Source organism: Typopeltis vanoorti, chromosome 10 (assembly GCF_054136105.1).
Source record: "Typopeltis vanoorti isolate ZY-2024b chromosome 10, IOZ_Tvanoo_1.0, whole genome shotgun sequence".
In the NCBI taxonomy this organism is placed as follows: Eukaryota; Metazoa; Arthropoda; class Arachnida; order Uropygi; family Thelyphonidae; genus Typopeltis; species Typopeltis vanoorti.
Window position 1 is genome coordinate 125,861,485 of NC_143558.1, and position 14,044 is coordinate 125,875,528.

General features: G+C 36.7%; 1 protein-coding gene and 1 non-coding gene across 2 annotated transcripts in view; one reads left to right on the forward strand and one right to left on the reverse strand.

The window, feature by feature from the left end:
* LOC150102774 (opioid-binding protein/cell adhesion molecule homolog) overlaps positions 1–14,044 on the forward strand; it is a 230,752-nt gene that overhangs the window by 127,220 nt on the left and 89,488 nt on the right. Inside the window, exon 2 of the mRNA XM_090398737.1 lies at positions 4,433–4,573. Coding sequence (XP_090254863.1) covers positions 4,433–4,573 — 141 coding nt within the window. The remainder of the gene's footprint in view (positions 1–4,432; positions 4,574–14,044) is intronic.
* Positions 6,334–6,451, reverse strand: LOC150102775 (U6atac minor spliceosomal RNA). The gene has a single exon (XR_016548971.1). It is a non-coding gene; the product is annotated as a U6atac minor spliceosomal RNA (small nuclear RNA).

Genomic DNA, 14,044 nt, shown 5'->3' on the forward strand with positions numbered 1-14,044 from the left:
CTGCTTAAAAATTTCAAAACCTTACACTTTTCATCATTACACTGACTGTTCCACTTACCTGCCCATTCATGCAGTCTATTCGTTACAGGCAAATTCATCGAAAAACAGTTAATCGAAAGACAATTCATCGAATGCAATTCATCGAAAAAGCAATTCGCCGAACGACAATTTAACGAATGGCAATTCGTCGAAAATGCAATTCATCGAAAAAACAATTCATCGAAAAAGCAATTCGCCGAACGACAATTTAACGAATGGCAATTCGTCGAAAATGCAATTCATCGAAAAAACAATTCATCGAAAAGTAATTTTTCTTGAAAAGTATTTTTTAAAAATCTTCATTAACAATGCGGAACGTCACTCATGATACAGACAACATATTTAAGTGGTCATTGAAACATAATAATTATTTTCTTGCATTTTAGAGCATTTAATGTAAGTGTACATCCTGCTTCATTGTATACAGTTAGCGATTTATCTGTAGAGAAGACAGGAGTACCATATGCACTTATCTCCCAAATAACCTTGGAAACATGTAATTGCAGTTAATAAGGGAAGGAATAGGCTAAGAAATTTGTTTTACCAAATTTTGTCACAATAAGTCTAGTCGATTGAAATTAAAAATTTGATTAAATTTCATCCAGCCAGAGCGAAATTGCTAATATCGTTTAGGAACTTCTTCACGGAAATGTCATGATACAAGTGATCCATTACGAACTGAAACTGAACTGTGCATTCAGCTTCATGTTCTGAAAATTTTTGCGAATTCTGCTAAGTCTGCGAGTTATTGTATACATAATTTCGACACTATTCTTTGTAGCCCCGAATATAGCTGAACTGAAAACTGGAAGAGTTCGACATTTTTTTGTAAAAGTTTCAAATACGGAATCCAAATAAAAATTTTTCATTAATAAATGTAATAAATAAATAAATTTACTGAACGTAAGTTAGTAGGTCTAATACTGAGATGACTAGGCTTTTCCTCCTGGAAATAGGCAAATCGGACAAGAAAAATAATAAGAATCGATATTGTTCTGTAATTATTCCTTAGTAAAGCAGCATTGCTATACCAACAATCATTATATTGAAGAGGATGAGGGAAAATAGTATTAATCATTAATATTACAACTACTACTAATAATAATAAATTGATTCTTTGATGTAAATATTTTTCACAATATAATAATAAATATACAGAAATTCAGAGTAAAAATATTGGAAAACTTGAAAAAAATTCATTCGTGAAGATTTTTCAATCACGTTTCACTTATTTACTCCTGTTTCTGTTATTCCTCAACGACAGGAGTGCCACATGCACTTATCTCCCGAATAACCTCGAAAGCAAGTAATTGCAGTTAATAAGGGGAGGAATAGGCTAAGAATACTGAAGAGTATATGTGTGGGTATATTTCTGGGTTTTGAGGAAGTGATCAGTGCAGTTTGTTAAAAAATAAATAAAAGGTTAAAATATTCTCTAGGAAAGGAAAATAATAAAATAAGGAATGATGAATAAAGAGTCTTAAAAAACAAACCTGTAAACCTTTTAGAAGCATACTCATCTGGTGTTATATTTAGATGAGCAGCGGTTGGAAGTCTTATTCGACTTTTGAAGGATGCCAGTGGTCACACTGGCATCCTTCAAATGTGATCCTTCACTTTTGAAGGATCACAGTTTAGAATACACAGTGCTAAAGGAAATTGGAATTGGGTTGAGTTGTTTTGAATTAAGGAAGAAGCAACTGGCCTTAAATCCCTGCGTGTTTTTCCAATTCGGTTCGCTTGTTTTTTGGCAAGAAAAAACCAAGTTTCAGAGAGGAAAAACCTTCCATCCTTGTATGAGACAGGCTAACTCACCTTCAGGTTAAACACCCTGATAAAGGCACTTGACATCCTTGATAAATGTAGGATGCTGAAGTCCTTTTCAGCAGTTTCATTAAATGAGCTGTACAATTTGTCCTGCATTGTCCTGCAAAAGCAACACGCTTCTGCTTAGTTTCTCGAACCGATTTTCGTTCAGTACTTCCTTCAGAGCTGCTGTAACAGTTTCGCCTTTCTTGAGGTAAGGTAAGGATTACACCATCCATATCCTAAAAGACAATGGCAAGAACTTTCCCTGCTGACTGTTTGGTTCGAAACTTCTTTGGCCATGGAGAACCTTGGTGTCTCCACTCCATTGACTGTTGTTTGTTTGTTCTCTGGGTCATAGTGACGAAGCCATGTTTCATCAACGGTTAGAATATGAGCTAAAAAATTTCACGAGGATGAAATCCCTTTATGAAATGTTCTTTTAACATCTCAACTATACTTGCCTCAGTGGATATCATTCACTGCAACCAGTATGCCTCGCCAAAAAATCGCTTTCCGAATGAAGTAGGATAAATAGTAGTTATAAATAGTAGGATAATAAAAAAATATATACATCTCAAAACAAACCAAAAAAAAAAAAAAATTGCACACATATCTTCACCCTCACATGCCTTATAATTCATTTTTCAGTGAACTGTATTTTTGATGAATTGTGATTTTTCGATGAATTGTTGTTTTTCGATCAATTGCATTTCGATGAATTGTCTTTTCGATTAACTGCTCATCGGTGAATTGCTTTTTTGGGGAATTGTCTTTCGATGAATTGCTTTTTCGATTAATTGTTGTTCGATAAACTGATTTTCGATTTATTGTTTATTCGGTGAATTGCTTTTTCGATTAATTGTTGTTCGATGAATTGCCTTCGATGAATTGTCTTTCGGTAAACTGTTTTTCGATGAACTCTCCGGATACCATCTATTCAAGTCCTCCAGTAAGACCATAACATGTGCTTGACTTTGCATTACTCTCCCCAATTTTGCATCATCTGCAAATAGCTGCATATCATCACCAATTAAACTCGAAAAAGCAATTCACCGATGAGCAGTTAATCGAAAAGACAATTCATCAGAATGCAATTGATCGAAAAACAACAATTCATCGAAAAATCACAATTCATCGAAAATACAGTTCACCGAAAAATGAATTATAAGGCGTGTGAGGGCGAAAATATGTGTGCAATTTTTTTTTTGGTTTGTTTTGGATTATTTTGAGATGTATATATTTTTTTATTATCCTACTATTTATAACTACTATTTATCCTACTTCGTTCGGAAAGCGATTTTTTGGCGAGGCATACTGGTTGCAGTGAATGATATCCACTGAGGCAAGTATAGTTGAGATGTTAAAAGAACATTTCATAAAGGGATTTCATCCTCGTGAAATTTTTTAGCTCATATTCTAACCGTTGATGAAACATGGCTTCATCACTATGACCAAGAGAACAAACAACAGTCAATGGAGTGAAGACACAAAGGTTCTCCATGGCCAAAGAAGTTTCGAACCAAACAGTCAGCAGGGAAAGTTCTTGCCATTATCTTTTAGGATATGGATAGTGTAATCCTTACCTTACCTCAAGAATTTTAGGATATGGATATGAAAACTCGTAGCAAAGTAAAGATGACCTCGCCATTGCTTCTGCCTGGTCCACCTTTGGTACGAGTTGCCCAGTGTTGTACTACCTTACCCCAGTTCTGAAGATATTTTCAGGCACAAACTTTGTTTGCTCATACTTGGATGAAGGATTAAACTAAATTTATTATAGTCTAACCAAGTGAAAAATAAACTTTTAACATCTTTCTCTAAATCCAGAGTAATTTAATAAAAAAGTGGCACACCTTTTGGCAACTCCTATAAGTAAAGATGACCTCGCCATTGCTTCTGCCTGGTATCTCCACTTCTGGGATTGGCTCCCACTGAAGAGACCTCAATAAAGGTCGAAACTAGTCTGGCTAGTGGCCTTTCCCTTAATGCATAACACTATACATATCCGCAAGGAGACGTGTTTTGCATTATGGGAGATACTGAGATAGGAGCGATGTTAACTTGGTCCACCTTTGCTACGAGTTGCCCAGTGTTGTACTCCCTTACCCCCAGTTCTGAAGATATTTTCAGGCGCAAACTTTGTTTGCTTACACATATCCGCAAGGAGACGTGTTTTGCATTATGGGAGATACTGAGATAGGAGTGATGTTAACTTGGTCCACCTCTGCTACGAGTTGCCCAGTGTTGTACTCCCTTACCCCCAGTTCTGAAGATATTTTCAGGCGCAAACTTTGTTTGCTTACACTTGGATAAAGGATTAAACTAAATTTATTATAGTCTAACCAAGTGAAAAATAAACTTATAACATTATTATACAAATTGAACAATGGTCCCAAAAACTAACCCCTGCGGAACATCACTAGTGGCCTTCCTCTTTCGGGATATTAATATATATATATATATATATATATATATATATATATATATATATGCATACATATATATTTAAAGTTGATTTAATAGTTAATCTTTCAAGAGGTACAATGCTAATTATGTTTCACTTTATGTATTTTTTTATTTCCAGGCCAAACAACACAAGATTTAACTGAAGATTTTACTGAAGAAATACCATCCACTAATGAACCTAAACTCCTATCAAAATCCTTGACAGAGATGGTTAGAGAAGGAGAGAATGTAACATTCCCATGTGATGCAGAGGATATAAGTATGTTTTTGTTGTGTCAGGACAGTGTGACATAAATGAAGTAAAATGTAATTGAAAGCATGTAATTTGAAAATTAATTTATGAAACTGTTTTATATATAAATAATGAGTATTTTAACTTAGAATTGCTTACATTTTCAAAGAAAAATGTGATCTACTCGAATAAAGCATAATCAGGGCATTTTCTCTGCTCAAAATTTGAAAACAAAAAAATAACATTTCAAACATTTTCAAATACCAAAATAAAAAATCCAGTGTTCTTTTTTTTTGACTTGATAAAACTAGTTCTTTAATTAAAGATGCCAAGAAATTATATTCTTGGTTTAATCCTTTTTACAAGTGTAAGCAAACAAAGTTTGTGCCTGAAGTATTTTCAGGGCAGGGCAACTCGAATATAGAGGCTGATGACTTAACATCACTTGCCTTAGTATCCCATAATGCAAAGCACATCTCCTTACAGACATGTATAATACTATGCATTATGGGAAGGGTCACTACCCAGACTGGTTTTGACCTTTATATTGAGGTCTCATCAATGGGAGCCAGACCCAGAGGTGATACTAAGGTTGAAGTAATGCAGAAGTCATATTCCCATATACAAGTAGCCAAAAGGATTCACACCTTTTTATTAAAATATTCTGGATTAGAGATCATTGTTGGAAGTTTTTCCACTTGGTTATACTATAGTATAATAATAGTTAGTTATACTATAGTATAATAGTAGTATAGTATTTTCCACTCGGTTATACTATAGCAAAACCAAGTGGAAAAACTTCCAAAAACTAGTTTTTGTGTTAGAAACTTAAACTGCAGGATATAAAATGATTTTCAGACTAGTCATTGATAACCTCTATGTTCTTCCAGTATAAAGTATATGATTACAATGTTGTTGACTGATACAGTATCCTCAAGACTAATCCAAGATAAATGAGCATATAGATATAAAAAGTGATCACAGTCAAGTTTTCAGTAGGAAAATCAACAGGAAAATAAAAATTAAAAGTCAATTTGAACATTTTCTAGATGGGAAAATAGGAATCAATTATCATAGATTGCCAGCCTAGTTGGCCAAGTGGTTAGCATATCCGCTCTCCAGCCAAAAGGCTGTGGGTTCGAATCCGGCCATGGGCATGAATTTTTGTGATTGTACGTGAAAATACTAGTGGTGGGCAGTAGATGGCATTGGTTTAGATGATAGTAAGTGCAGTTCGTTGTAGTTTGTGGAGGCAGAGAGTTGTAGAGCAGGTTCCCTCCCTCGATGAGTCTTTGGACTCCCTGGAGGTGTCACATAATAATAATAATAATAATATAGCCATTGAACCATATTCAATGGTTCAATGACCTTTTTTGCAGTAAAGAATCAGAAAAGAATCTGCTTCTCACTACCTTGCTCACACCCTCCTTATACAGCTTCAAACAATGGCCTCTTGTTCTATCTTATCTCCCTCCATCCTATGATGAATCTCCTGTACATTAATTATTATTATTACATGACACCTCCAGGTATTCATCCAAATATTTATCGAGGGAGGGCACCTACTCCACAACACTTCATCTCCATCACTCAGTCCACCAACTACTGAACACCAATGAACCCAACTACTTTCATCATCTACACCAATGCCATCTACCGCCAGCCACCACCACCACTACTAGTATTTTCACAGACAATCACAAACATCCATGTCCACAGCGGGACTCAAACCTGCAGCCTTTTGACTGGAGAGCAGATATGCTAACCACTCGGCCAACCAGGCTGGCAAAAATTGGTTAAGTGCCGCAAAGTAAGCAGCAGTGCCTTAACCTTATATGTATTAAGTCCAGAGGCCAGTCCATCCTTATCAAGGGAGTGCTAATCTTCTCTCCTTTCATACAACACAACAACACTTTCATACATACCACACATTAATCTGGTAATAATCCTCACTAACTTATATAACTCAATCGTATCCACAATCCTTTTATTCACAAGGCTCTGCATGTTGCATTCTCTCAATCTGTCTTCATATCTCACATTCCATAGACCACACACCCACTTAGTGAACCCTCTCTAGAATCTCTGTATTATTATTATTGTTATTATCATCATCAGCATCAGAGACCTGCAGGGAGTTAAGAAGTTATCAATGGAGAGAGGGGAGGGGGGGGCATAGATTTCCCCATGCCAGATGTTATACCTTCTCTCAAACTCACTCACACTTGATGCACTCAACACTTCAATAGGCAAATTTTTTCACCCACTCGCTACTCTGTGAGAGAAAAATCTAGCTCTCATCACTTTCTTTACTGCATGTAAACTTAGTTCCCATTGTCTTTTCCTGATATTCCATGTAATGAAAAATTTTTTCAGTTGATAACCTATAACACTCTTTCAGAAGTTTATGGACCTCAATCATATCACCGGTCTTTCTCCTGTTTGCCAGTGTCTGCAGTGCACATACTCTCAAACTGTCCTCATACTCTATATTCCGTAATCCCGATATCATCTTTGTTATTCTTTTTTGCTCCCTTTCCACAGCTTCTTTATCACCTCCAAACCCAAGAGACCAAATCTGCACACAGTAGTCCAGGTTAAAGGCAAAATTATTTTCTTATCCTTAAAGGTCAGTGTTTGTTTCAACATCTCAATTATCCTCTGAGTTGTGTTTGCAGTTTTTGCAATGTGACCTTTGAATTTCAGTTTCATATCCACCATAACTCCCAGACACATAGTTTCATTAGTTTCTTATAACAAAATCCCACCAATATAATATGCTTCTGGAAAACTCATTATGCCAAAGTGCAAATTTTACTCTTACTACAGTTGAATTTATAGCCATTAATCATTTGCCCATTGTTTCAAGTTTATTTATATCATTCTCTAAGGGCTGCATATTATTAGGATTGCCATGCATATCTTTGCATCATCAGCAAACATTTGAACATCTCCTGAACATCTCAGGTCCTTCCAAGTATCATTAATGTATAGATTGAGCAACAATGGTTCCTAAGGAACAGCATTGATCACCTTAAATCTGATAAATTTACATTATACCATTTTCTGATACCTATCCATCAGCTACACATCTCATCCTGAATAAACCTTTACACACATATTGAAGCATACAGGATTGGTTTGGTGGATAAAAGATTCTCTATGACGGTCAGCATGGGTTTGTGAAGGACAGATCTTGCTGTTGCAATCTATTTACATTTTATGATAAGGTGATGAATGTGTTAGATAAGAGAGATTCATATACAATGATTTTCTTGGACTTTGCAAAGGCATTTGATAGATTACCACATGACAGATTGATCTATAAGTTGAAGAAGATGGGATTGGATAAGAGATTGGTTATATAGATTGAAGATTGGCTTTCTGAAAGATACTAGCAAGATGTGTATAATGGGGTAGTGTTCTCTGAAAAGGAAGGTGATCAGTGGTATGCCTTAGGGTTCTGTTCTTGAGCTCGTACTGTTTAACTTATTTGTTAATGATATTTCATGTGGATTAACTGTGGATCTTCAAATGTTTGCTGATGATGCAGAGTTAGGTAGAATTATCAGGAGGAATGCTGATGTTAATTCTGCACATTAAGATTTGAATAGACTTAGCTTGGACAAATGAGTCGGGTTGCAGTTTTAATATTAATAAATGCAAGGTGTTACACTTTATGAGTGAAAGTCATCTATAATGATTACTCATTTAGTACCCATCAGGGTGAACTGGTGATGCTTCATCATATCCAATATCTGAACCACTTGGTCTTGTAGCAAGATCCCACCATATATTTTATCCTTTTATCCTTCACTTCACACCAGGTAACCTAAAACTCACTGCTACATGGAACATTATTATTGCTTTTATGAGTTTCTACCCCTCTAATTGGACACAAATCATCAGATATCATTAGTAGTATAGTTCTCATCCCGCTATTCTTCTAATTTCTTCTGTTCTTCCTAAAATACTATACCCTTTATGCTCTATTCCAGTTACATCTGACTCTGAGAGCTAAGTTTCACTAATGCTAATAATATTAGGTGAAAAGAAATTTACCAAGGCAGTGAACTCTATTCCTTTGTTTCTGATGCTTCTGGCATTTGTGTATAGATATACCAAGTTACCTCTTGGTTTCTTTGTATACCTACATCTGCAATTAGCTTGGTTCAGTGGAGGAACTGTCTTTTCTGTCCACAGACACATTTCAAAAGTTTGAACCTAAAGCATAAATTTCTACTCCTTCACCAGATTCATAACCATACTCAATAATATTCATATCATTGTCATAATTGCATATCATAGCTGAACTTACACACATACACACATTCTTACCATTTTTCCTATGATGATCGTTTCCCTGCTTTAGGTCCCAACCCAATTAACAATTTTTACAGGCTCCTAATGAAAAATCCAATCCAGTGCAAGCTGTTCCTCTTATATAGATCTTTTCTATCATCAAACTCACTCAACAGATCCAAAATCTCACATTCATTTTTTCTTCTTCTCGTGTCTGGTGTATCAATCCAACGATTGGTTAGTTATAGCAGCATGTCATAACATCCTGTCTTGTGACATCCATATCTCTTCATAACTCTTAGCGGTGGTTAGCATCGTTATGTTGTTTATATATGAAATTCTTGGTCTATCCTGTGGTCTCTTTTTATTATTATTATTATTATGGATATCTCCATGGAGTCAGTAGACTCATCGCGGGAGACCCAAACTATCAAAACAATATCTCTTCTTGAATTCATTTACAGATGAAGAACTCACAACTGAGTCAGGCAATGCATTCCGCTCATTCACCACCCTCCAGGTGAAAAACCTTGTTTTCATGCCATTGTTAACCACACTTTTCCTTAATTTCCAGGGATGACCTCTTGTTCTTCCATCACTGTCACACAACTGAAATATTTCTCTTGCATCAATCTTATAAAAATCTTTCAGTAATTTAAATGTTTCTATCATATCCCCTCTTCTATGCCTATCAACCAACCTCTGCAATCCACAAGCTCTCAATCTATCAGTGTAGGGAGCATTTTTTACATCACTCACCAATTTAGTCACTCTCCTCCCTCTGAACCCTCTCCACAACTTCCTCATGTCCAAGGAATCCAGGTGACCAGACTTGAGCACAGTAATCCAAATGTGAAAGTATCAACGCCTTATAAAGGGAAATAATAACCTCTTTATCTCTGGATGTTAGTGTGTTCTTCAAAATCAAGTAATCCTATGTGCAATCTTGGACACCTTAGCAGTGTGTCCTCCAAACTTCATCTCCCTATCCACCAAAACCCCCAAGTCCCTAGCCTCATCATTCTCTTGGAGTATCATTCTATCAATGTAGTACACAGCTGGTAATCTTTTAATCCCAAAATGCATAACTTTACAATTTTCCACATTGAACTGACATCCATTCCCTTTTGCCATTTTGCCAGTTTATTTAATTCATCCTGCAAACTCCCAATATCAGCTGGATTTTTTATTGCGCTACTCAACTTTGCATCATCAGCAAACAACTGAATATCTCTCTTTAAGCCATTTCCTGTATCATTTATGTACAAATTAAACAATATCAGCCCAAGCACAGAGCCCCGAGGCACACCACTGGTCACCTGCTTCATCCTGGACTCTGCTCCTCCATACACCACTTTCTGGTATCTCTTCCTGAGCCATTCTCTTATCCATATCATCAATTTAGTATCCATCTTCCCATCTTCTCCAATTTGCGCAACAGTATTCCATGGGGTATCCTGTCAAAAGCCTTAGCAAAATCCAGAAGTACCACTGTGTAGCCATTTCTTTTGTCCAACTCAGATGTCGTTCTATTATAAAAAGTTATAAATTGCTAAGGCAGGATCGACCTTTAGCAAAACCACGTTTTCCCCTTTAGAGTATCATATTCTGATACATCCATTCTTGAATTCTGTCTTTAATCAACTTTTCCAATACTTTTACCACCACTCCCGAGATAGTGATTGGTCTGTAATTAACTACCGCAGTTTTAGAGTCACCTTTATGCAAAGGAACTACTTTGCCTTCCTTCCACTCCCTAGGGACCATACCAGAGTTCAAACTTAAGTTAAATAACCAAGTAAGAGTCGTTGACAATTCATGCAACACCTGAGCTGATATTCCATCTAAACTTATAGCAGAGTTCGTATTTAAATTTTGCAATATACTAAGTACCTCTGATTTATTAACTTCAATTCTCACCTTAGTTATTGCTACAGGTACAGAGATATCCTCACTTGGGTGATAGACTTTTGAAAATTGATCACTCAGTAACTCTACTATTACATCTGAATTGGTTACCTCAATACCCACTAAAGTTATCCTTCCGAAGTCATTCTTCCTTTTACTTGCTACATAGTGGAAGAACTCTTTGGGATTACCCTTGATCTCCTAAGGTCTTCTCATAATCTGATTTAGCTTTTCTTACTATGCTGGTAACCTTCCTAGCTTGAGCCTTGTACTGCTCATGGGTGTACTAATTGCCTTTCTCCTTGTAAATTCTCCATAACATTTTCTTTTCTTTTTTTTTTTGCAGATCAAGCTTGATACTACTCATCCATCTAACGCCTACCTTGTTTATCTTCCTGACCATGGGGATACATTCTGATATTGCCTTCATCAGATATCTGCTGATTTTATCCCATGCACTGCTAACATCTTTCCCCTGAAATGTGTTCTGCCATGGGACAGCTGTAAGCTCACTCTGAAGCTTGTTATAATTACCTAACCTGTAGTTCTGTATATACCCCTTCTTAAGCGAGAAATTCACAAATTTTGCAACCTGTACTCAATACCACGTGATCGCTTTCACCAATTAAACTAAATTTTATTATAGTCTAGCCAAGTAGAAAAAAAAAATTTCCAACATCTTTCTCTCTAATCCAGAGTAATTTAATAATAAGGTGAGACACCTTTTGGCAACTCGTATAGGTAAATATGACTTCACCATCACTTTACTTCACTTTCACCTTAGTATCACCACCTCTGGGTCTGGCTCCCACTGACAAGACCTCAATAAAGGTTGAAGCCAGTCTGGGTAGCGGCCCTTTCCTTAATGCATAGCATTATACATGTCTGCAAGGAGATGTGTTTTGCATTATGGGAGATACTAAGACAAGTGATGAGAGCTTAATCCACTTTACCACAAGTTACCTCAGTCCTGAAGATACTTCAGGTGCAAACTTTGTTTGCTTACACTTGGATAAAGGATTAAACTAAATTTATTATACTCATATGAGGTAATTGTGCTAAATTTAAATTGTTCATTCAAAGGAAATTTATTGGGGTCAAAATGGATTTATTTTAGATAAATACCATATCAAGCCAGTTAAGTTATAAAAACTCAAATTGTAAAAAAGATCAGCAATCTTGCAGGAGTTTCAGAAGAACACAACTGCACACAAAATGCCTTGAACCAGAGTTGTATCATTATCCCCTTGAAATCTTTGAAAACCTCAATCCATTGTGATATTCTTACAATTTCAGCAGCTTGACGTCTAAACTTCAGGTCTCTGTCCACCATCACTCCAAGATCTATCATCTCTTCACACCTTCAAAATTTCCTCATCAGTTTGTGCACTCTCCATCCCAACCTTGCCTACCAAACTTTAAGACCTTGTACTTTGTAACACTGAAATGATAGCTCCACTCACCTGCCCATCACTCACATAGTCTGTTGAGATTCTTCTGCAAAGCTGCAACATCTGTTGTACTTTAACTCTTCACAGTTCTTTCCAGATTTGCATCATTGGCAAATCGCTGGATACTTCCAGTTAAGTCTATCCCAATATCATTACCATACAAGTTAAACAATAATGGCCGAAAATCAGATCCCTGCAACACTCTGCTGGTAATCTTTAACCTTCTTCTTTTGGTATAGTATGCCCCCATACACAACCTGCCCATAGCTATCTGATAGCCAGTCACCTGTCCAGTTCTCTAGTCCCTTATTCTGATAGAGACCAAGATGGCATGAGTAGAATTGGTTATAGCCTAAAAAATGAATTATTATGTTTGTTTATGAATGCTAAGATTATAAGAAATTCTTATTATTATTATTAAGAGAGATCTGCAGGGAATCAGGAACTCATCTAGGAAGGCCATGCTATTTGCATCAGCTGTCATACCTGTTCTTGAATTCATACGTGCTACTTGCACACACAACATCCAATGGCAATCCATTACAGTCGTGCACTACTCTGTGAGAGAAAAATCTAGCCCCCCCCCCACTTCTTGACAGCATTCATTCTCAACTTCCTTCTACTGAAAAAAAAATCCATCTACTGATATTCTGTATAACCCTTTCAGAAGTTAGTAAGTCTCAATCCTTCCCAATGTAATTAATATACAAATTGAATGAAAATGACCAAGGACTGATACTTGAGGCAACCCACTGGTTACCTTGAATCTTGCAGATTCACCCTCCCCCCACCCATATGCCACTTTTTGATATCTGTCAGTCATCTTCTTATCCATGCTGTTATCTTATAATCCAAACCTATATTCTCCAATTTATTCTTCTTCTTCTTATTATTATTATTATTATTATGGGTGACTCCAGGGAGTCCTTAGACTCATCGAGGGAGGCCCTAAACATCATATCCACACAACTATACGACATTCTCACAGTATCTATCATACCTTGCCTTGAACTCAGTCACCATCATAGCACCCACAACAGACTCTGGCAACTTATTCCACTCATTTACCCCTCTAAAAGTAAAGAACCCAGCTCTAATACCCTTGCTAGCCACACTCTTTCCCAGCTTCCATAGTGTCCCCTAGTTCTCCCACCACCAGTCCTGATCTCAAAAATATCCTCTGAATTAATCCTATAGAAACCCTTTAGCAATTGGTATGTCTCAATCATATCTCCCCTTTTCTGATTATCAACTAATTTCTGCAACCCACAAATCTTCAACCTGTTCTCATATGGTTCATTACATAGACCTGTTATCAGCTTGGTCACTCGCCTCTGGATCCTCTCCACCTCCTCCCCATCAAGAAGAAACCTAGATGATCAAATCTGGGCACAGTAGTCGAGATGAGGTCTAATCAAGGCTCGGTACAGAGGTACAATAACTTGCTTGTCTCTGCTCATCAAAGTATTTTTCAACAACCAAGTGAGTTGATGAGCTGATTTAGCTACTTTTGCAATGTGCCCCCTAAACTTTATCTCCCTATCCACCAACACTCCCACTCCCTGGCCTCATCAATCTTCTGGAGTACAGTTCCACCAATGTGGTATACTGCTGCTAATCTTTTCACCCCAAAATGCATAACCTTACATTTTGGCACATTAAATTGACATCCATTCTCCTTAGCCCAGAACTCCAATCTATCCAAGTCGTCCTGCAAGATTTTGACATCTTCTGCATTCACTATTGCCCTACCCAACTTCACATCATCAGCGAACAAATGAACTGTTCCTCTTAGATCCTTCCTTATATCGTTAATGAACAAATTAAACATCAGTGG